General features: G+C 41.3%; 4 protein-coding genes and 1 long non-coding RNA gene across 5 annotated transcripts; 2 read left to right on the top strand and 3 right to left on the bottom strand.

Annotated features, from left to right (window-relative positions):
- Window positions 1-11,620: 11,620 nt before the first annotated feature.
- On the bottom strand, window positions 11,621-12,520 carry LOC134194292 (uncharacterized). The gene has a single exon (XM_062663217.1). The coding sequence runs from the start codon at window positions 12,516-12,518 to the stop codon at window positions 11,964-11,966; it is 555 nt and encodes a 184-aa protein (XP_062519201.1). The 5' UTR covers window positions 12,519-12,520; the 3' UTR covers window positions 11,621-11,963.
- A 5,830-nt stretch (window positions 12,521-18,350) lies between these two features.
- On the top strand, window positions 18,351-18,904 carry LOC134194304 (uncharacterized). The gene is made up of 3 exons (XR_009972186.1): window positions 18,351-18,454; window positions 18,537-18,667; window positions 18,736-18,904. It is a non-coding gene; the product is annotated as an uncharacterized LOC134194304 (long non-coding RNA).
- Window positions 18,905-19,760: 856 nt separating this feature from the next.
- LOC134194303 (uncharacterized) lies at window positions 19,761-23,684 on the top strand. The gene is made up of 2 exons (XM_062663232.1): window positions 19,761-20,216; window positions 23,616-23,684. Exons 1-2 carry the CDS (start codon window positions 19,917-19,919, stop codon window positions 23,646-23,648), a joined length of 333 nt encoding a protein of 110 aa, XP_062519216.1. The 5' UTR covers window positions 19,761-19,916; the 3' UTR covers window positions 23,649-23,684.
- On the bottom strand, window positions 20,686-21,340 carry LOC134194235 (jerky protein homolog-like). Its single transcript, XM_062663157.1, has one exon. It carries the CDS (start codon window positions 21,258-21,260, stop codon window positions 20,859-20,861), a length of 402 nt encoding a protein of 133 aa, XP_062519141.1. The 5' UTR covers window positions 21,261-21,340; the 3' UTR covers window positions 20,686-20,858.
- Window positions 21,338-22,578, bottom strand: LOC134193910 (tigger transposable element-derived protein 2-like). The gene has a single exon (XM_062662772.1). It carries the CDS (start codon window positions 22,466-22,468, stop codon window positions 21,338-21,340), a length of 1,131 nt encoding a protein of 376 aa, XP_062518756.1. The 5' UTR covers window positions 22,469-22,578.
- Window positions 23,685-24,223: the final 539 nt, after the last annotated feature.

Below are 24,223 nucleotides of genomic sequence, written 5' to 3'. Positions count from 1 at the left end.
TCATTTTGTCCAAAAGAAATTTGGCAGTATGTACAGCTTCCACAGATTCAATGTCATCCTGTGAAATCTCTGCTTCGTATTTATCACCATCCAAGCACATATGTACAATATCTGCGAAACGTCTTGGCAACGTGGCTATTAACTAAAAAGATAAATGTTCAAGACGTAGTCGACATATCAACATTTGACATCAACAAACGTCTTTTAATCCCTTTACCAGGAAGTAAAAAATATAAGTCCGTCAGAACAGATCACCACCCTAGCCTCACTTTGAAGAGAAAACGAATGGATATTGATTTAATAAACTCTTACAAAACTGGTGCTCAAGTCAGAGGAAACATTTTGTACGAGAATAGCAAATCTATAGCCAACGGAAGTGCTACAGCAGGAGAGTGCAATTTTGCTGAGAGAGATAAACTGAGAACCAAAAAGCTTGCTGACAAAGAAAGAAAGAGTGACAACGCCATTACTGACAAAATAGAGAACAGTCATTCAAGTCTGAATTTTTTTACCATAGCTGATACTAGAAACAGTGAGATACCTCACGAAATAGCGTACTTGTTCCCTGATTCCTACAACTACATAGTTGATCAGTACACTAGACATACACCCGAGTCATTCCTTGGAGCAGAAACCCAAACCTTTAGTTTGCAAGCATGGATAAATGCAGAAGACCAAACCAAAGCAGTCCAGTGGATTGACGACTTTGAGAAGACTTCAAAAACAACATACCGGGTAACGCGAGGCACTCAAATTTCTGGACAAAGAATTCTTTTTAAAACTGTTCGCCACTGCCAACATCGGCAAAAGAAGCTGACAAAAACACAGTTGTCAAAACAATGCCCACCTTCAGATCTAAAGCGGGCTCTCATTCAGAAAAGTATAAGAAACAAAAAGACTTCTTGCCCTAGTACCCTCATACTCAGACTACATCCAAAGATCAGCTCAACAGTTGCCGCTCATCCAAACCATCTTTGCATGATTAACCTTAAGTACTGCCATAACCACCCAGTCAACTCTGCTCATGTCCTCAGTTTTCGCCCAGTAGACAATGCTGTCAAGAAGCAGTTTACAAGTTTATTCGAGGCAGGAAACTCAGCAGCTACAGCTAGGCATGAATATGCAAATCAACTGCAAATGAAGTATGACATTCTTGACATTGAAAAAACTCTTGCCAATAGATCCATCAATCCGAACTGTCAAGATGTTCAACGTTTGTTCCAAAAGTGGCGAGAAAGATGTATCGGTCCTGAAAACGGCAAAGCAATGTTTGACCGTCTGTCATTAGAAGTAAAACAATTCAATGAAATTCATGCTAGTAATGGTGGTAAAGCATTTCTTCAACAATATAAGTTAGAGGTGGAGTACAAAACTGGGCTTCCTGATGACTCATTTGAACCACCGGCAGCTAAAGTCACAAAAATATCTGACCACGTTCCCTTTATCCTAGCAGTAGTCACACCTTTGATGGCAAGAGCCCACAAATTGTTACGTCAAAGTGGCGAATTAGTTTACTGTGACTCAACAGCCAGTTTGGACAATTTGAATACTGCAGTCTTCATTGTGAGCTGCAGTACTTCAGCTGGTGCAATACCATTGGGTGCTGTAATGACATCTAGTGAAGATGCTGAGACCCTATCATCAGCATTCACAGCACTTGTTGATGTTCTACCTGACTATGCCTTCTTCGGGAGAGGCAGAACAGTTGGACCCTTAATGATTTTAACAGATGATTCTGCCAGTGAAAGAAAAGCACTCAAGACAACCTGGCCAGAAGCAGTTTTACATCTGTGTGTGTTTCATTTTCTCCAAAGTATGTGGCGTTGGCTATGGAGTGCTAGGTCTGGTGTGTCAGCAAATGATAGAGTCACTTGTATGCTACTAACCAAACGTCTTCTTTATTCGCCTTCAGAGGAAGCCCTAGACAACGTTAAAAACGAAATTGACAACACCCAGTTTGGAAACTTCAAAACAAGGATAGATAGCTATTGGACGAGAAGAAAAGAGTGGGCACTGTGTTTTCGTACAAAATTCCCTACTCGAGGAAACTTCACCAACAACTATTCAGAAGCAAGTATTCGGATTACAAAGGACATCCTGTTCCAAAGAAGGAAAGCGTGGAATTCAATTCAATTGTTTCAACTGATAACGAAAACACTAGACTTATACCATCAACGACGACTGTTATCCTATGCAAGCAACAGACTTGACCACTTTGTATCACTGAGATTCACCCTTGCTGGAATCAAGCCAGGAGCCATTTCCTTTGATGATGTTATGCCTACGGATGACCCACATGTTTATGTTGTGCAAAGTCAATCAAATGATGACATCCAATGGGTAGTCGACCTACAACTCGGAGAATGCTCCTGTCCTATAGGGTTCAATGGTAAGCCATGCAAACACCAGCTTGCAGTCTCAGCAAAATACATGAAAAATAGTATCAATAGCATTCCAACTGAATCTCCACAAGGACGACAATTCTTTGCAGTTCTTGCTCTAGGGAGCAGCTGCCAAGACATCAGTTTCTACAGTAGTGTCAACCAAAAAGCAGATGAAGAGCACCTACGTTCTCTCTCCATTGATGTGCAATGGTCTAATGAAGACGTAAAGAAATCATTGGAAGGTCCACTCCCACCCTTTGATGACCCACTTCAAGACTGTGTTAGACATGATACTGATCAAGATCACATAATTACAGGTAATGGCATGGATGAAATCAACAGAGTTGAAACAGTAAGGAAGCAACTATGTCATGTAATGGACGACATTGACAGTGGACTAGGTAATACTCATTATAGTATCTCAAGTGAAGATGGTTTCTTGGCTGCAGTAGAAAAGTTTTGCTCAACCTACTGGAAGATTCGGGGTAAACTAACCCATCCATCCAACAAACAGCAGCGCTTGATTTCTGCGTTACACATGTTTGGTAGCCATATAGGGCTAACCAAACATAAGCAAAAGATACATGTACAACCCACAGCTGTCAGTAGAAGACGGCCCATCAAGACATCAGCTTCTGTTCCAGCAAAGGTGGGGCGCCCCACGCTATTTAGTAAAAAGGTGGCTGCTGCTGCTGGTGCAAGTAGATATGTAATGCCGAAACGAATTCAACGATCAAAGAAAGGACACAATCTGGCAATCAGTTTAAAGGGAAACACTAAAAATGCACTATAACACAATAACTTTATTAGTAGCTACACTACACGTAAGTGATTTTTACAGTAACAGGTCCTGTTTTAGCTTTCAGTTTTGCTTAATTCTTTGCATAGTTCAAATGAGACAGCAGCGACAGTCATTTTAGTTGTGTCACTTTCACAATGTTGAAGTAAATTTGCTTTCATAAGTCCAACTATTGTCTGCTTTGTCTACTATTCTACACAGACCCTGAAATAAGGATTTCAAATTGATCGGCCATTTAGTCAGAGCTGTAGCTGCCATTTTGAAGCGGCTCTATTGCAGCCGCCATTTTGAGAAATGAATGACTAATTACATAACCCTTTGTCGAGTCTGATCCATGTCATAACTGGTAGAGTGATGTGATTTGTGTTGCCTAAGCTGGATATGTTTATGCTAAACAGTGTGATTAAATAGACATATTTAATCAGTTCAGCTATATATCCGGTATTGTTGTGTGATGCCTATCGGCTGCCTGCATGATTGTACAAATGCCCTGTATTGTGTGTGTACTAACGGTTGTCTGTCACAGTCATTTGTGGACAGTCTCACTGCCTGCACAGTGGTTATGTCACTACATTGTGGTAAAGGAGGTGGGTGAATTATTTGATCATGAACTAGCTCAACTGTCTTGACTGCTGGTGAGTTGTCAGAAGCGCACGAGCGCAGAGGATGCCTGAAGCTGTGGTCTCCTAGCATCATAAACTGTACCCCTGAAAGCAACCCAAACATTTCAATCCATGCCGTAACTTTGTTTCCAGTAGTGTACCAATGCTCTTATGGCCGGCCGTTATTTCATGCTCTGCTACAGATGTACTATCTATCGATCTGCTCATGCACTAAATAAAATGCCTGCTAATGAATCAACACAAAAGCAAAAAGTTGGGTTTTGTTTATTATAAAATTTATAATTTATAGTGTATATATATGTTATGCACAAACACGGATATGGACATACCGTGGATGTGTAGTGGATGTCTACTTTTGCCGGGTAATTTAAGGGTTAGGGTCAGGATGATATGGTTAGGGTCAGGGTTAGTGGTTAGAGTTAGGGTTAAAATTAGGATTAGGGTTCGGAATGCATGGTTTGTACGGGCAAACCATGGATTGTGCCAGGTAGTTAGTTTATGGATTGTCCAAATCCGTGCTTGGAACACAACATACTGTATATGCAACAATCAAGCAGTACTACATTTGAATGAACAACTGTCAGTATGTTTATGGCGTTGTAACGCAAAGGTTCTTTTAAATCGATGATGTTTACATGACTTAAATTTGAACTTTGGTTGACTTTATACAAATAGCTATATTAATTTTTATATTTTGACACACGCCCATATTTGTCTTTATTACATACATAAACAGTCCCGCCTCAACATCCAAACAACTAAGGCATGCATGTCCTAACTCATCCATACATCCACTATCTCTAAATTTAAATGTTGTAACACCAATCTAGCAATGTAAGACCACAATCTGATAGACAATTGTTGTAATAAACTGTTTAATGACTATGAAAAACATCCTGTTGCTCACTGCATAATTCTTGAAGCTATAGCAAATAGAATCTTGAAACTGTAAGGTGACCATAGACCGAGAGTTTCCACAGCAAATGGACAGAAGAAGATAACACCAGCTGCTGAAACCTCATAGTTTATAGTTGGTAGATTGCAACCACCTAGCACTGCTCCATTACTATCTTTGATAGTATCCCTTCTCAGTACATTCGAATTAAGCTGCAACTAATCACAAAAATACTTACTACAGCAGTTGCAATATATGACATCTAACAAATGTACGCAACAGGATATCTAATACTTTTTAGTCTTAGATTGACCAAAAACATGCATTTGCATATCTTGTTTTTGTTTGTTGAGCCACATGCCTCTCTTGTTTTAGAATATCCAACCAATCAAAACTTTCGGCAATAACAATGGGTGACATCACATTAGTCCACAATCGTGACAGAAAATTATGGACTTAAACCAGTTTAACGAGTGGTTTAAGCTAAACTGGTTTAGGAATTAACATGTTTCCACCTGCACTAAACCAGTTACCAGGGTATATTCTAAACCTAAACCGCTTTCCTAGACCTACTTTGTAGTAGGTTTAGCAAAGTGATTTAGATTGAACTATGTCGTGACAGTAGCGCGCTTGCTTAGATGGCTTCTCGACAATGCTGTTTGATGATATTGACTGTTTTGCTGGTATAGGATTACCTTGAAAGATGTAAGGGTTGTTAATTAACTAAAGGAGAGAGAGGGAGAAGATGGTGTCCTTGGTCATCGTCATGCAAATTCCTAGTACTATCATGTGACAAGCAACAGTTGCTCTGACTCTGCGACAGAGCAGCCAATACTTCAAACCAGCCTACAAGTGTTCCTAAACTATTTGTCTTGCACAGCCCGGATGTGCAAGTTCCTAAGAGGAAACAGTCGCTTTCTTGAACTTGTTTAGTTTATAAACTCATCTAAGCTAAGTTAAAGTGCACTTAGTGGAAACATGGCCTATGTTTCTATCTTACAAGTATACAATATAAAAAATCCTACATTTCCCAAGAGAAAACGCATCATGAAACTGTTCTCCATCATCAACTAATTAATAAGAAATTAAACAAAGTGAAAATGATGTAGCTTGGATTGCATAGTACAGCAATTGGTAAATAATCTGCACGGCTAGCTTCCTTTGGGAATTTGACAAATCAATCGCACGTCAATCACACCTCAAGTACAACTATGTGTAACCTCCCCCCTTCTTCCTCCCCAAAGTGAAAAAACCATCCACATTCAGTGCCTTACAGCTCAAAATATATTTGTAAATGAAATGTGACACAAAAGGGGGCAACATGCAACAAAATACTCAAAACATGGTCTGATGAACAAGACAAATATTGACCCTCACCCACTTGAGCTATCCTTGACAATTAGCCCTGACTAATTATGTTAGAAAGCTCTCGCGTCTCTGATCAATATTTAAAGTATTGCCTCACCAACCATGTTCTAACTCTTATTAATTTTCCCAATATCAGAATTTATATAAAATACCAATCACACCTCTGATTAATCCACATCATTTACAGTTCAAAATTGTCACTTGTCACATTACATTCCTATTGTGCCAAATCAAATTAGTTTAAAGTTAAGATCAAATACAAAAAGTGTCCAATCTAATACCTAAAGCCTGGTTCACAATATCTGCTGGAGACCTGCCGGACCTACTCGACAGCTGTCGAACAAAATAGAATAAATCCTATTCTGTCTGGCTACCACTGCTGCTCTGGCTGCACTCTGGCTTCAGTAGGCGTGGCAAGGTGCATTTGCCAGACTGCTGTCCTACAGATATTGTGAAATAAGCTTAAATAAGATGTTGACCGTACTAACTTTGCACGAAATCCAAGTCAAAGCACTGAAATTCATAGCCATTAACCCTACGGGTTAACATCTTAGGTGAACATCTTGCAAATTTGATTACTAGTTACTACGTAATAGCAGGTAACTTGTAAATTTGAATTGACACCCTCCAGAGTTAATTTGACAGACAACTAAGCTAGTTTGACAAGTTAAAAAATTTAATTTTTTGACACATTATGAATTTGATCTGACATAAACAAATTTGATTTTACAACTTGGACATTTGATTTGACTACAAACTAATTTGGTGTGACGGAATACAAATTGAATGTGACAAGTGACAATTTTGACCTGTAAATAGTGTACAACAATTTCCAAAATTATTAGGATGAACCGTTGACAACAGCACATAAATCAAAGTACTATAGTATGCATGCTCAGTGGGTCTTTCGTGTCAGTGCATGCTAGTACGCTGTACGTACTGCAATCATATGTAATATCAATATTGCCAGTTTACTGTTTGAACAATAATATTCAATTTATGAACTAAAACGTACCGGTTTCAATTTGTTTGAATTTCTTTTGTGTTGCATAATTTGAAATTCTTTCTTTGTCGCAAAGAAGTCCACATATGTAACAGTAGACTCTCAGAGTTCAGCAGCTGCTGCAAATAATTCCCAAACTGGGGTCCCTTCAGATTAGTGTTCTCCCTCAATGCGCGCACTCATATTCAACAATTAAATGACCTACGGTTGAAAACAAGAGAACTATCAGTGGCGCCGTATTCGCTGCAAACACATGCACGTGCTTATTAAGTCAAGCACGTGAATATCCGGGATATCTATCCGGGACCTGAAATAACCGGGCCCAAAAAAAAATTCGCGAAAGCAGTCTGGGGACAGCTCTATCGTAATTGACTTCGGAAATAGGCGGTGTTCATCTTAATCGATAATTACACGCATTCATTAGGAACAGTAAGAAGCACCAGATGGCTTGTGGGATATTGCCAGCTGTTCGCTGCCAGCCGACTACAAACAAAAGGGAGAACGTAGAAAATGAGTGACTGTACTGAATCCGGTAGAGAGAAGGCAAAGACGTCGCGACCTCGTACTAAAATCGCTTAGCAAGCAGTTGAAGGGTCTTGAAGGCTTCAAGTCGGAACAGCCGCTGCAATGGCTTTATCATCCAATAACGTCTGACAAGAATTCGCTGAGTTATCATGTCATCAGGAGCGAAACTCGTAGCGTGTTTCATTTGTGTTAGCTGCCCCCACTGTGCTATTACAGTCTTCTGAGAATCGCTTAGAGGCAATTACAAAGTACTCATTGACGTCAGCAGTTGTCTACAGCGCTGATTGGCCTTTTTTTTGAGCGGTGGTTTTGATTGGGGCGGATGTTTCTGAACTTGAGCAGTCGCGCCTTTTCCGAAGTCACTTACAATAGAGCTGTCCCCAGACTGCTTTCTTCTCTCCTCCCACCCTTCCCTCCCATCACGTGCAGAAAGCAGTCTGGAATACCGAGGCTAAGTCTGTGCAGGTCTGCGCACTTGTTTACCCCACGCATGAAACGCTACCAGTAGGGATAGTACATGCAGTGCAGGCCGGTCAAGTGACGTACGACCTACCGACCGACCGGCCTGCGAAGCAACGGCGTAACATGTGATCACTGATGTAGTAGAGTAAGGGACTAAGGGACTACCCCTAGTACTCATTAGCATACTGATAGAATATCACAGGGTACGGTAGTACCCTGTATAGGGATTGACCAGGTTGTGTGGGCGTGATCATATTTTAGACCTTCAGAAATCACCTTAAAATGCGAAATATCTTGAAAACGACAGATAGAAAACCTTACAAGTTCAACTACGCTTGACTACTTCTGAATTGATCTCAGCTTGTCTTCAGAAGGAGGAAATCGCTCGTCAATTTCGGAGTTTTCGCTGGATTTTGTCTTCTTTCTTCTTCTTCTTCTTCTTCTTCTTCTTCTTCTTCTTCTTCGTCACGCATAACTCCTTGACTACGGCATATCTGAAGCTAAAACTTTGGCAAACGACGTAGAATAAGCCGACCTGTATTCTTTTAATGATAGAAAAAAGAAACATCTAAGAAAAAATATTTCTAGAATGAATTTGAACCTACTACCCTACTTACGTTCAATCGCAATTGCTGTAAGCCATTGTTAACAAACAATAACCAGGCAGCCAATCACAAGCTCTTGCTACGTTGCTTGAAGCAGTCTAGGGTACACGTGTACAACAAGGCGAAAAGAATTCTTGACATGTTTCGTGGTTGAAAAACCTGAAAGCCTCCAGTTAGGCAAAGAATCGCGCTCTTGAAGCGCACGAGCAAACGCAAGGAGTGCGCGTAATTAATTAATTAATTAACTAGAAGTGACGTTGAACGTTATCGCAATCGCAGACGTGATATACCTCTTCTTGCCGTAGTTGGAACACCAACGCCTTTAAGCATTTGAATTATGGCAAAAGCAAATTACTTCGACTCGCTTCCATCACAAAATGTCGACTTTGCAGCGCTTGGAATGTGACGTTTGTTACGAGCCTTTAGGTGTGGCCTACGATAATAATTTTGCAGTTGTCTGGTGCTACCGTATTATATTTAAGACCAAACTCCCGCAAACCGAAGACCTCGTACTGTGTACAAGCCGGTCGCGTGTAGAAGTCGAGCTTTTGTTCAAGACACTCCGCACACGCCTAGACACACGTTCGGTCACGTGCACGTGCGCAAATGACGGCGTGTGCGTGTGGCGTTCAATGACACCAGGCCAACAATGATGACGAAGAAAAGGTGACGCTGCTGAAACTGGCATCTCGATTCTCATAGTAGTGACAAGTCTATCTAACCGAATCTTGCGTTTTTAATTAAGTGGTCTAGATAACAAACTCATTAACATTCTGTAACGTGATGCATGGCCATCAATGGAAATGCGAGCTTGCTGTGTTGCCCACACCAAGAACTTTAGTTGTCTAGACGCTAATACTCATACCCCACTGGACACAAATTTTAAAATTATGCAAGAATGCATCTAGAAATTGTTGTAGACAACCAGGAGATCTAACAGCTAATCATCTGCATAAATTCCTTCTTCAATCTACACACACACACACACACACACACACACACACACACACACACACACACACACACACACACACACACACACACACACAACTACATGCACGTATGCTCGTAGCTCTGAAGCAAGTAGAACACAGCTTCATACTTACTAGTGGTATTATTGCAACTAAATGTAACGTCTGATTGAAACCACCTATACACAAACACTGCATAGCTCTTAGCATATTTGCAAGTACACTGTAAACCTAAGATCCACATGCTCGAGATATGAGACTAGACATGTAGACCAAGTATAGTTTACAAAATGTGTATTTTTGTTAGGCTATAAAATCTTTGTTTAAATAATGGAGTAGGCTGTGGTTTCGCACTCCTAAAAACTTACCAAACTAGAATTTTAAAAACTTTTTCCATGAAAAAAGAAATAGATGTAGGGATTGTATAAAAAGTAATAGAAACAAAATCTATAGATAATATGAACCAAAGCCAGACATCATTAGTGAATCCTTCCAACCACATTTCCTACATTTTACTTTTATTGGGTTGGAAGGATTCACTAATGATGTCTGGCTTTGGTTCATATTATCTATAGATCTTGTTTCTATATTACTTTTTATACAATCCCTACATCTATTTCTTTTTTCAAGGAAAAGTTTTAAAATTCTAGTGACACTATAGTACTGTGGCATGTGGCTAGCCAGCTTTGTGTAGTCTGGTGTAGTATTGCCTAGACCAGGGGCGTACCGTGGCCATTGGAATTGGGGGGGGCTGAAATACCCGAACACTGACACGCCCCTTTGACAAAAATTGTATTAGTAGCAACAATGCAGACCACAAAGTATTACGTTTACTCGTATACATATATACAGTATGGAGCAGACTAAACAAGCACCTATTTACTGAAAAATCATCCTGCGGTTTCCTCTTGCACAGAACTCTTACAAAAAGCTACGTAACGCTAGTTTTCACCTGACAAAATGGGAAACGCCCACAAAAACTGGGGGGGCTATAGCCCATTTAGCCCATGCCACGGTACGCGCCTGATAGATTGGTGTGGCAGAGATGGTGGACAAAGCAGAGCCGTTTTGTATTATCATGGTCAGCACATTGATTCTGAAATGCGACAATATTTGTTTGATTCCGACACATGCCGTTGGAATTGCTGTTGTTACCCTTTGGTGCACTCCCTGTGCAACCAGAAACTCAACACCAGTGTTGTGATGTGTGTGAAAGAACGTTTAGCTGTGCAAAACCATCAGATTGTTCTGGTATACAGGATATCTTTGGAACAGTCATCATCAGGAGGTCAGGGATGATGTTCATCATAGATCACATAGACCCGTTTCACTGCCTCACATTGCCTTAATTCGGACAGCCCTTCTTGAGTATAAACAAATGGAAGAAGAGATATTTACATCATCAGTACAGCAGCCACAATATTCATCATCTACTCGTGGTAGACCTATTTCAGATGATTGCATCCAGGAGATCTTGTCCAACCTGACTAATTTTAGTCAGTGGGAGGACATTTTGAATTTGGTACCAGAGTTGAGTGACAGTCAATCAAAAGACATAATTGATTTAATTAACTATGTATTAACTTATGAGTAGTATAGATGTTCCATTGTTGAATTAATCAGTTTGTTCTAGTATCTGCCAGTTTCAGCTATGTCACCTGTAGATATAACTATACATAATATTCCCAAATTTATGTGTCCACCTTGTGGAACCACGTTGCTTCAGCATGAGTCATCATTGTTCAGTCAATTCTTCTACCACAAGAGTGCATGCAGTGTTGAGGAGTCGGTGGGTTCAATAATTAGACTCTTGGAAAATTTTTAGTAAAAAACTTTTGTATTCCTTTGCTGTCAATCTGACAATATAGTCTTCTACCAAGCAACTTACTGATACTTGTTCCCTGTTTTAACTTACATACAACTGCCAATCCCTACATCACAACTACTGCATGTACATGGATTTGTATTCCAACTACACCTTCAAGACACGAAGCAACTACCAAACATTATGTGCAAATATAACTCTAAGGCAACATGATCAAATGTGGCAGTGATCATATTAGAAAGACCATGAAACAATGTAAACTCAAAACTCATAGCACTGCATGCCAACTAGTGATTGCAAGGCCCTCCAATTCACTTTAGAAATTAATCCTAAAAGTAAATGAATGAGTAGATCGAGCTAGACTGACATCAACCGAAACATAATAAGTATACTTAAATAATATGTACCATACATTTATCAGAAAGCAGATGGAGAGTGAAAAACCTCTTGCATATGTAGCTTCCGCTTTTGAGTTCTGCTCCAAGAGAGCAGTGATGATGGCTTCAGTTTATGCAAGACATCACGATCACGCTCCATCCCCATAAATGATTTATAAGAACGTCCAGGACAATACACACCATCTTTTGGTGTAGAACCTCCTGAGCTATTCTAAAAACATCCTTCTGTTTGTCCACCCTGGCATGTTTGCTAGATTCTTTGCCAACTTCAAGTGAAATATCCAGATTATCCAGCACAGCTTCTATGCCTTGTGAGGCCTGGCTTACCAGCTGTGCAGATTCAAAGGATACGTTGGCACCCTGGTTGAAGATCAATTCTTTGATGGTGTTATTGTTGTGTTCAACCATCAAGTCTAACAGAACGTTGTTACCAGCACCACCTCGAAGGTTGAAGCCTCTGTTCCACAGTTGGCAATGAGCCTCGTGTGGGCTAAGCAGTGAAAGCTGATCTGCTACAAAATAAAATGCTTCTAAGCCATACTTTGTTCTGCCAGCCTCCTTAAAATGAAGTATTTTAAATTTCCATAAGTGATACAGTCTTTCACCATCCATTTCTCCAACAGCATCTTGGAAATTCCTTTCCAGTAAGGCCATTTTCATAAAATTTGAGTAGTAATTAAATATATCGTCCTCAGGAGTGAAGGATTGATTGATTGGAATCTACCTCTATCATGACTAGCTTCTGTCCACTGCAGCACATAGTGATCAACCAACCTTATCACTTCCTCGTGGAACCAGGCAGCTTCTAAACTCTTTGGGATTCCGGGGGAGCAGCAATGTCTTCCACATCTCACATGTTAACTGGGCCACAGCACAAGCTACAATATAACCATCAAGCACATCATTCAAAATTGCATTGCAAGATCCATAGAGTTTAGTGGTGTCCTTCCCGACATCCCTCCTGTCAAGTTGGTTTCATAGTTGATACATAGTTCCCACATCCTTCATGCTACGAGAGTCATAGAACTTCGCAAAGATGAGATTTACAAAATTCATCATGCAATGGAAATCTTCTGCATGGGTAAAGACACCTTCCAGTCTCTCAAATGGGCTTGATCCATTAATGATGGCTTTTTGACAATTCATGATTCTTTCAGCAGTCAGCTGATCACCTCCAAACAGTATACTCGATGCAAAGGTGCTTCTGGAATACGTTCTTCTCGCTGGTCTTTATAAAAAGGAGGGACATACATTTTGCTGATATGTGTCAGAATTTGAAGCATGTCTTTGTTTTCATCAAACTGAAGGAGACCCAGAAAATGCTGTTCAGACTGTTGGCTTGCTTCCTTGGAAAACTTGTCCGTGATGTGCTTACACACGTAGTTTTCCAAGAGAGCAAAAGCAGGCAAATATTTGACCAAGATCCTCTTCACCAAAATTGCGAATTCCTCACGAAGCTTCTCATTCTCTTGCACTGATGGCAGGAAAGCAGTGTCCAGGACAGACAGAATGGAAAACCTAGGTCTTGATGTTGCCAAGTCAGCATTGATGACACGTTCATTGCTAGCAATAACATTAGACCAGTGCAATGACTTGTTTTGTCAATCAATGGACATGTACTTTGTCTTAATTGAAATGTCTAGATTGTCTCCTGTGACTTGAAAGCCTTTCTGTGACAGGTCTTGCATCTCATCATTGCCCTCCTCTGTTTCCACGCTATGTGAAGATGATGAAGAAGACAGAGAATTCTCAGAACTGTTCAAGTCAGAATTCGTCTTGTCAAAAGCAGGCAAGACACAGGTAGCAAGAGGTAAAGAACCTGCAACAGATCGAACCTCTGGAATGGAGAACTGTATTGCAACATGGCTCTCTATGCTCGCCTTCCAAGACAGCATGACAGAGTTATAGTTCTTGGCCATTGCTCTAATCTTTCTTAAAGTCCTCTTGTGTGACATGGAGATTCCCAAATGATTCAGTCTGTTGTAAGCTCTTTTCTTGGCTCCTGAGTTGAACAGGACAACACTGACAACAGATTGCACAGATGACATGTATCTGTTTCGAGCTTTCAAAAGACATGATGAAGCCATCACTGCATGTGCAATATATGCCTGCTACTTCTTTCCATCATGCTGGAATCATGGCTGATGGCTGCCCCTAGCAGTTTCCAGAGAGTAGGTGTATGTGTCTGTAGATCCTGAGCTGTTCTGCTGATAGTGAAGGACAACATCGCCTCATACGAGGAGTCTCGAAACAAGCTTCTGGAGGAAGGTCGACAGATAGCCTCACACTCCCTGTTTACAATCTTACAATAAACAAGAAAAAACTTGCGGGTGTTTGATAGCAGCTCTTGCAATTTTATCAGGCTTCCTTAGTGCCAGAGCAAGCCCTAAACCATGAAGGTCTTCACTTAGTGTCACCTCTCTCTCCTTGGAGGGATACACCAACCGTAACCTGGTGAAGAACAACACACTACACAACTACATACGCACACGCTACAACGACTGCGAGATTACCTTCACAGTGGATTGAAGGCTAGATTTCGTTGATGTAAACGTTTCTAATGGATCATGATTGTCAGTCTCTCCAAATCTTGAGCAGCCAAGAGAAGCCAGACGGTTGGATTCAGATCCAGGAACGACGAGCTCAGCTTGAGTAAAAGGCACTGAAGAGGGCGAAGCATTAGGCTCTACAAAGAAGCATTATCTAGCAAGCGCCATTGAAGTCATTGTCCCTGAAAGAAATGAATTTAGCTTATGACGACGAAGTAACAAGGAAGATGCTTCGATAAACTTACGAGGACGTTGAGGAGACGAACCAACTGGCGCTGGGATGCCAGTGATGCCCTTCGGAAGTATACGCCGCCGCTGCTTTTCAGAAAACAGACGTGGGACGGTATGGCGCGCGATGTGTGTCATAATTCCGTCGGCTGGGCTGCGCTAACTCGTCGGCTGGGCTGAGATATCATGTTTCCACAACTAATTTACATCGCAGCCCAGCCGACGACACGCGTCAAGTGTGTCATAATTCCGTCGGCTGGGCTGCGATATCATCGACCAGCCGACGAAACGACATCAACCAGCCGACGAAACGACTTTTGACACACATGGCGCGCCATGTTATGTGTCAAAAGTCGTTTCGTCGGCTGGTTGATGTCGTTTCGTCGGCTCGTTGATGTCGATTCGTCGGCTGGTTGGTGTCGTTTCGTCGGCTGGTTGATGTCGTTTCGTCGGCTCATTGATGTCGTTTCGTCGGCTGGTTGATGTCGTTTCTTCGGCTCATTGATGTCAGCGGGTGGCCTCAGGGTGCGTGACCATTTCGTCCATTCCATTTTCAACAATTGAATAAATATTGAATTAGAAATTGAAAATAGCCTAGAAGTTGCTTGTAATCTCAATATTCAATTCTATTAAAAATTAAAATTGACTGATTGACAAACTATAATTATCTGCGGATTATAATAAATATTGAAAACATACTTAATTTCTAAACAATTTTCTATTTCAATTCAATGCAATATTGAAATTGCAAGCACGTTAGTTTAATTTTCAATGTTAAATTCAATAATCAATTTAAATTTAATTTAATTTTAAATTTTATTTTTATTTTAAATTTAAATTTTTAAAATTAAATTTTGAATTTTGAATTTGCATGGCCAATTTGTCCATTCCATTTTTAATTTTTGAGACAAATTAAAAATTGAATGTCAAATTAAAAATTGAATGTCAAATTAAAAATTGACTGGCGTTGTTTGCTTTTACCTGCGAATTTTCAACACTTGCTGTGTCCACTGTGGACGCGGGCCCGCCACACGCGGGGAAGTCCCTAGAGGCACTAACCTTAGTGGATACAACAGATCAACAATTCACAGGTAAACACTTTGTGTTATGATAAGGTTCTTACAGGCCTGTACAGGCACCTCTACACGTTGTTGTAAACATTGTTGCCTAGAGATGTACGCATGTTAATTAACACGTCGTAGCTTGTTGTATCCACTAGGGTGCCTGTTATAAGAAAGCCTTTATACAGCCTTTAGGGACTTCCCCGCGTGTGGCGGGCCCGAGTCCACAGTGGACACAGCAAGAGTTGAAAATTCGCAGGTAAGAGCAAACAACGCCAGTCAATTTTTAATTTGACATTCAATTTTTAATTTGTCTCAAAAATTAAAAATGGAATGGACCAATTGACCATGCAAATTCAAAATTCAAAATTTAATTTTTAAAATTTAAATTAAAAATAAAAATAAAATTTAAAATTACATTAAATTTAAATTGATTATTGAATTTAACATTGAAAATTAAACTAACGTGCTTGCAATTTCAATATTGCATTGCATTGAAATAGAAATTGGTTAGATATTAAGTATGTTTTCAATATTTATTATAATCCGCAGATAATTATAGTTTGTCAATCAGTCAATTTTAATTTTTAATAGAATTGAATATTGAGATTACAAGCAACTTCTAGGCTATTTTCAATTTCTAATTGAAATATTTATTCAATTGTTGAAAATGGAATGGACGAAATGGTCACGCACCCTGAGGCCACCCGCTGACATCAATGAGCCGACGAATCGACATCAACCAGCCGACGAAACGACATCAACCAGCCGACGAAACGACATCAACCAGCCGACGAAACGACATCAACCAGCCGACGAATCGACATCAACCAGCCGACGAAACGACATCAATGAGCCGACGAAACGACATCAACCAGCCGACGAATCGACATCAACCAGCCGACGAATCGACATCAACCAGCCGACGAAACGACATCAATGAGCCGACGAAACGACATCAACCAGCCGACGAAACGACACCAACCAGCCGACGAATCGACATCAACCAGCCGACGAAACGACATCAACCAGCCGACGAAACGACTTTTGACACATAACATGGCGCGCCATGTGTGTCAAAAGTCGTTTCGTCGGCTGGTTGATGTCGTTTCGTCGGCTGGTCGATGATATCGCAGCCCAGCCGACGGAATTATGACACACTTGACGCGTGTCGTCGGCTGGGCTGCGATGTAAATTAGTTGTGGAAACATGATATCTCAGCCCAGCCGACGAGTTAGCGCAGCCCAGCCGACGGAATTATGACACACATCGCGCGCCATACGCGCCATAGGACGGCATCTTGGCGCCTTCCAGCCGCACTCTGTGCAAACAAGGAGCGGACGGCAGGAGAACGACCGTTACCGGCAGCAGGTTTACCAGAAACGTTTCTGTAGTTATGAAAAAATTTCTAAGTACGATTGCACGTACAGGACTTGTGAATGCGTGTGGTGTTACCTTTCATGGATATTGGGATTCAGAGATGCTTCAGATGGGCTGGCTGTTAGATCTACTCTCTTGGCGGCAGAGTGACGTGAAACGGATTCTTTTACTCCCCTCTTGAATCGCAATTGCGACAAAGTCTTTCGCATACAGTTCAGCGATTTCAGTCTTTGTCGTCTCCAGTTGGATCAGCCGACTGGCGAAAGTCAAGAGCTTGCCGCGACAAGAATAACATGCGAAATGCGGAAGGCCGTCTGCTTCCGTGATAGCGTGACCAGTGGCTTTCTGAAGCTTCAAGTGCAGTTCCTGCTTGGTCCCAAACAAGCTGTGTTTATCGCGCTCTGACGTAAACTTACTGCCGCAAATTCTGCACTTGTCTGAAGATACAGACTTTCTAGGCATATTTAGCAGACTGCTTGCCGTAGATGACATTTTGAACGCGTTATTAGACAACGACTAGTTCTCAAATCATGTAAGTAGATTGTTATAGCTAATAACTGTGAGACTCGTTTAGCGTAATAATGAATTAAGTCGTTACGCCTACTTCCAAACTCACTTGCAATAGCCGCTTTTTTCTCCCCGCCCTCTCACTCGCCCTTCCCGCCCTCTCACTCGCCCTTCCCGCCCTCTCACTCGCCCTTCCCGCTCTCTTACTCGCCCTTCCCGCCCCCTCACGTGCAAAAGCGGTCTGGCTCCGAGGCTAGAGATGGTAGGACTAATTTGTTTCCTTTTCATACTGCATTCCTCTAGACAAGCGTTCCTGACCTCTCTTTTGCTTCAGTAACAAACAGGAGTAACATGCGGCTGGTCTAGATTCATACCGCAGGCATACCAGAGCCGTATATAAAGACCTCCCAGACCCGTGTAGCGCCGATTCAAAAATCGTCTGGGACCAGCAATTAGTGTTCAGTATCATAAATGCATACCTTTCCAATTACAGCCGTAATACAAGAACGACGAAGACATGTCCCGCTAGAACATCGTGTCGCATCCCGCTGCACAGGTAGGGTAGGTGTACCTAATTGTGGACACTCCCCGGTAATTTGAGTTACAATTGCTGTTTTCTCTGGTAGCCTGCACGAAGTGACAGTGAAACATGTCCGATATACGCACCATTGTCTAGGCTTCGTAACGGTACCTGTATGACTACAATCGCACAACGTCAGCTAGCGCACTAGCAAAATATACGAGATAACGTCTGTAAACAGCTTGTACGCGGGGTGTATCCTAATTGTGGACATTGTTTTCTCCGTTACAGAAAGCGACTGAGCCTGAGTAACAGCTGGACTAGATACCTGAATGGTTGCCTCACAAGCTGGTATTTTGGGCCGCAATCAAAACCATGTTCTGTGGTGTATCACCTCCGTGTAAAATGGCGTCGTGCCTTTCAAATTTTGCAGAAACCAAGTGTCCTGTTTACGATGCAACGCAGGAGACGATCAATCATGTTTAGATAAACTTCTCAACTGTAAACTGTGGTTCTAGCATCTTTTTGCGTTGCTGGTAGAGCTGATTATTGATATCAGACAAGGTAGTTTTGACCTTCCACATATCCTTGGTGAGTTTGTAGGTTTTCATTTTGTGTCTTATTGTTGCCAGATCTAGTAGCAGTGAAGACAGTCAAATTCTGACTGGATTACGAATGTCGCTGATATTGACATTCCACTTACTTTGTTCGTTCTCATTTCATACCCTATTGTGGCCAGATGTAGTTGCAGTGAAAACAGCTAGATTGTCAGTGGGTTACTGATGTCTAGATCTAGTATGAGTGAAGACATTCACGTGTTTACTGGACTGGAATTACACGTTCGCTCCATGCACATAGTGCTCTTCTTTAGCACGTTACAAGTCAACGTAACTAGGCTCAAAACTTTACTAAGGTACTCGACAATTGCTTAACTAACGTCAGGGCACTTTCATGATCCACTAGAAGAACGATTCGCGTACCTCGAATTTGTGGACGTGATGGGAGGAACCTAAGTACGCGCTAACAGTTTCGCAGGGGAATCGTCGTGATACACGTACCACAGAACATGGTTTTGATTGAGGCCCAAAATACCAGCTCGTGCGGCAACCATTCGGGTATCTAGTCCAGTTGTTACTCAGACCCAGTCGCTTTCTGTGACGGAGAAAAACATGTCCACAATTAGAATTCACCCCCGTTTGAGCTGTTTACAGACGTTATCTCGTATATTTTGCTAGTGCGCTAGTAGACGTAGTGCGATTCTAGTCCTACAGGTATTGTTCCAAAGCTTAGACATTGGTGCGTACATCGGACATGTTTTCCTCTCTGTCCGTCGCAGGTTACCAGAGAAAGAGTGTTTGTAACTCAAATTACCGGGGAGTGTTCACAATTAGGAACACCTACCCTACCTTTGTGTGTAATTACAGTGGCTACGGTTTTATCATTTGTGTGTTAGTACAGGGAACGCGAACGGGACGTTAGGAAACACTTTCTTTGTATATCCATCATTTTCTCAAAATGTTTTTGTATTTTTAGCATGCATGGAAATGACGCGTAAAGCTTGTGTATTTATTACATTTGCAAAGTTGTACTACCGGGAGCATGGAGTCATTGAAGACGTACGAAGTTCCAAGCTGCATTCGAGGCCATCACGTTTATCGTGACATTTATCGTGACAAGAGCAGGCTGTTGAAGGGCTTTGCGCTCTGTACAGCGCCAATATTTCTCGTGCCATCGAAGTAGCGGTCAGAACTCCGAGACAGCTATTTTGGACACCAAGGAATTGTCTCTGCGCCTGCGTCGTAACGAATCCACTATGTTGAAACGACCATATCGGACGTATGGTGCAAGTAGTTGGGGATCTGATGAAGCTGCGTCGAAGGCATTTGATCTAGCTATGGATGAAAGTCAAAAGCCCGGTCTTGCTCCTATCACTTTGAATGGTGTCGCTGAAGAGAAAATGAGTGATCGTTTCGCAACAGTCGAAACGACAGAGTTTAGTAGAGGTCGCAAACGCAATCATAAAAGTACGAAAATCCTGGATCCGGTTTCAGATCAATGGCGGCAGTCGGATGCTCAAGTTGCAAGGACGAAGCCTGTGAAAAAGAACTGGAGGGTCAGTTTATGTCTCTCTGTCTGCTTTTCGCTTTACTTCTGCTTGTCGTTTGTCGGGTTTGTGTCTCCTTACTTGACCGTGTTGGTCTGGTTATTGGGCTGGTATGGTTGCTTTGTTTCTTTGTGGGTTACTGTATGTCTCTCTCTGTTGCTCAGTGCTGTATGTCTTTTTCTCTGTGTGTGTGTTTGTGGCTTGCTTGTCTGTTTGTGTGTCTTAACGTCATGTTTTTGATTGACTGTTCATTTGACTGGCTTCCTGACTGTCAATGAATTATATTCTCATAAATTATCTTGCTCAACCAGATCAGTCTGGTTGGTAAAGTCTTGTATTATTGCTGTTGTTGCATTCCTATTTCACACACAGGAATATACTTGGTGTAAATATGCGACAAAAACGAAATAATTAATCTCAAGAAAAACTGCTAAATCTTCTCTACAAACAAACAAACAAATAGAAACTACAGTAGGACCTCAAAGATACGAACACCTCGGGAAATTGGGTGTTCGTAATTGTGAAATGTTCATAAGTCTGAAGTTTGTAATATCGATGATTACATAACTTGTGAAAACAGGAGTACACTGTATGGCTAACAAAAAGGATAAGTACGTGAACTACAGTAACTGTGAGAGTGTAAGAACGAATTCAAGGGTTACTAAAATAACAATCCATTGTCTTTTGCTTCAAGGCAGAACCCCTTTTTTGTCCTGCAAGGTCCAGGAGCTCTCTCAAAAGCATGAGATTCATGGGGGTGGCTTCAGGCTGCTGCTCTAACCATTCCAAGCAGACACTAAAGCAATCAACAGCCTTTGTGTGGCTAATCTTAGCTACATCAGTGTGCTCAGCTTCATCTTCACTGTCCGATGGATCCTGGACCTGAACAGAGTCGATAATTTCTTCATCAGTCAGCGATTGAGACCCAGTTTCATCCTTGTCAGCAAGAAGCCATTGCTCCATTTCTTCCTCATTGATGCCCAACTGGGAACATACTTCAAAGGTAATTTCTTCTTCGGATTCACTGGCATCGATCCGAGAAGCATCACCCATACTACGACCACCAAACCCTAGCTTATTCCAAGCACGACAGAGAGAAACTTCAGGAATTTCGTTCCAAGATTTAGCACTCAGGTACACCGCACTTTTATGGTCAGCTTTTTGCTGAAGGAAATGAAGGAGTCTTCACTCGATTCAGATTGAAGCAGCAGTTTTCTCATGAGCTCTCGTTTGTACCTGCGCTTCAGGTTCTCCAGCACTCCCTGATCCATAGGTTGAACCAGACTTGTGACATTGGGGGGCAGAAACATGCAACTCATTCCTTCAGAACTCAAAGCCTCTACTGAAGGGTGGGATGGTGCATTATCCATAATGAGAAGAGCTTGAAGTGGCAATGACTTTGATTTCAAGTAACGCTTCACCTCTGGTACAAAGTGCTTGAAAAACCAGTCCAAGAAAATTGATTGATCCATCCAGGCACTTTTTTGGCTATAATAATGGACTGGTAGAGATGACATGTTGACCCCTGAAAAACAGCGAGGCTTAGCGCTCTTGTGAATAAAGACCAGAGGGCTACGCATATCTCCACTGACATTGGCAGTTGCCATCAATGTTACCCGATCTTTAGGGGATTTGCAATTCTTTGCAGCCTTTTCAGAACCATCTGCCAGGGTTTTGTTCGGCAGCAGGCGCCAACACAGACCTGTCTCATCACAATTAAAGATCTGATGGATGGAAAGCTTATGATCTTCAATATATTTATGCAAAGACAGCTTGAATGCTTCAGCAGACTGAGGATTAGCTGAAAGAGACTCTCCCTGCATGCTTAGTTGACGAATACCATGCCTCTGCTTGAATCTATGAAGCCAACCAGTGCTAGCCTTGAAATCATCTGGTGACCGATCTGGATACATTTGCTGGTGCATCAGCCTGGCTTTCTCCATGACAACAACCCCACTCAGAGGAGTGCCTTTGTGCCGTTCTTGTGTGAACCAAAGGTGCATGGCCTTGTCAAATTGGTCATCATCAGCTCTCCTAACAATGCAACGCTTCTTAAAACTACTGCTGTCTTTAGCTTCAACGGCAAACTGAGTAATTTTGCTCCTAGATTTCTGTATATCAGTTACTGTGGATTTTCCAATGCTATATTCAGAAGCAATAGCTGTATTAGAAATACCTCTGTCCAGCTTCTCAAGAATCTCGATCTTTTGTTCAATAGATAAATTGACTCGCTTTCTCTTAGGCTTGTCCTTTGCCTCCATCTTGGATCAGCTACCACGTGGCTAGCGCTAGGCCACGCCTCAAAAGTGCGCGTGCGCGTGGCTACATTACGTGATCAAATTTTTGCAAGAGCGCGCGCTCGCGCTAGAGCATGCTGTTCGGTTGACCGGTCAGTTCGGTTGTCTGGTGTTCGTATCTTTGAGGTCCTACTGTACAGGGTAAATTACAAGGTTAATTAATATGTAAATACTTTAAACCCATATGCACGTGTTTGGTGGCTCTAGATTATTAGCTATGACTGTTATTGTTTCTCTAAAAAATATAAAAACATTTTGAGAAAATGATGGGTATGTAGGGATGGGTATGTACTTAGTCATGCTCATCTTCTGCATCACAATCCAGTAATGTGAGTGTCACACATGACTGCTGCGTTTTAGATTGAAACTTCTGCAAGCATGTAATTAATTTAGGTATAAAGATTGTGATGTGGGAGATGAGCATGACTAAATACATACCCATCCCTACATACCTATCATTTTTCAAAATGTTTGTATATTTTTAGGAATGACGCGTGCAGCTTAGGATTCGATAGTTTGACTGATATGCTATACCGGCAGAGTGCTCGAAATAGTTTTTCTTACCTGCCCGGACATATGTCCAGCCAAAGTTGAAACAGAAAAATGTCTGGATATCCAATAGATGTGATTGGAAAAATTTTTTAATGCATTGCAAAAGTTTGTTTTGAATTTCTGTTGTAAATTTATTTTATTAATTAAGTATCTTTTACATGAATACAAGTTTACCTTTAAAATGTGTTTTGAATGACTAATACTCTAATTGTTTGAGTATTTTTCAATGTAACATGTAAGAATAATATCACAGGGTACTGTAGTACCCTGTATGTAGGGATTGCCCCGGTTTTTGGAGCGTTGTGGGGCGTGGTCATTTTTTGCACGCTTAGAAAACATAGTAAATGAAGACTAAAATTTCTCAAAATCAACGAAATGAAACGTCTGTACGTCCTGTACAATATCTTATTGTTGATTTGGTTACTAATTATCTAACAACCTAAAAAAACAGTTGCTAGCCTCAGAGGCCCATGCGTCAATTTTGTTGTTGTTCTTCTTCTGAATGAAATGAATGAATGATATATTTCTGTCGCACCTAAAAACTTCTTCTTCTCCACAGATATCTCTTTTTGTACGTTACATACGGCTTTGAAACTTGAGAAAATGCTTTAGAATCACCCGAATTCTATTCTTTTGGTGGCTAGAGAAACCGAAATCAATGTTAATTGAAAATTGTGTTTCCTTCAAGCAGATTTGATCCAACGACTGTCATCAATGCTATTACACAGTTTGGGCTAATCACGGAGCAGTATTTGCGATTGCTTGTCCATGGCAACCAGAGAGAATGGACGAAGAGCCAACTAGATAGGCCAAACGCGTTTATGAAAGAGTTTATCACCAAAACTGTGTAATTTGATCATGTTTGCCATTGTCTGGTCTAGTCTGAAATTGTTTGCGATCTGCGTTGCACACAGGAGCAAAATCGACAAGTAGTTATGTACACATAGCAATTTGTACGGGAACCCTACATTTGCAACGCATATCCCGTATGTGATAATCTTTGGCTTTGACTGCTACGCCAAGTTTTATTCCAACTGCCGTTGCATATTCAATTATACACGCACGGAAGAAAGAACAATGCAAAGGCACAATTAGGATCCATATTGATGCAACGTGCGCTAGGATACCATGGTACTGTACGTATACCCCGTAGACCTATAAACCACT

This window comes from Corticium candelabrum, chromosome 18 (assembly GCF_963422355.1).
Source record: "Corticium candelabrum chromosome 18, ooCorCand1.1, whole genome shotgun sequence".
In the NCBI taxonomy this organism is placed as follows: domain Eukaryota; kingdom Metazoa; phylum Porifera; class Homoscleromorpha; order Homosclerophorida; family Plakinidae; genus Corticium; species Corticium candelabrum.
This window is presented reverse-complemented; position numbering and strand designations above follow the sequence as displayed.

What these genes read in the sequence shown, in the direction of transcription:
- LOC134194303 (XM_062663232.1), top strand. Translation starts at nt 19,917, where the DNA reads ATGTTGAAACGACCATATCGGACGTATGGTGCAAGTAGTTGGGGATCT. An exon ending in CTGTGAAAAAGAACTGGAGG is followed by an intron (nt 20,217 to 23,615) that starts GTCAGTTTATGT and finishes TCTTCTCCACAG; the next exon opens with ATATCTCTTTTTGTACGTTA.
- LOC134194235 (XM_062663157.1), bottom strand. Translation starts at nt 21,260, where the DNA reads ATGGGTGATGCTTCTCGGATCGATGCCAGTGAATCCGAAGAAGAAATT.
- LOC134194292 (XM_062663217.1), bottom strand. Translation starts at nt 12,518, where the DNA reads ATGAAAATGGCCTTACTGGAAAGGAATTTCCAAGATGCTGTTGGAGAA.
- LOC134193910 (XM_062662772.1), bottom strand. Translation starts at nt 22,468, where the DNA reads ATGGAGGCAAAGGACAAGCCTAAGAGAAAGCGAGTCAATTTATCTATT.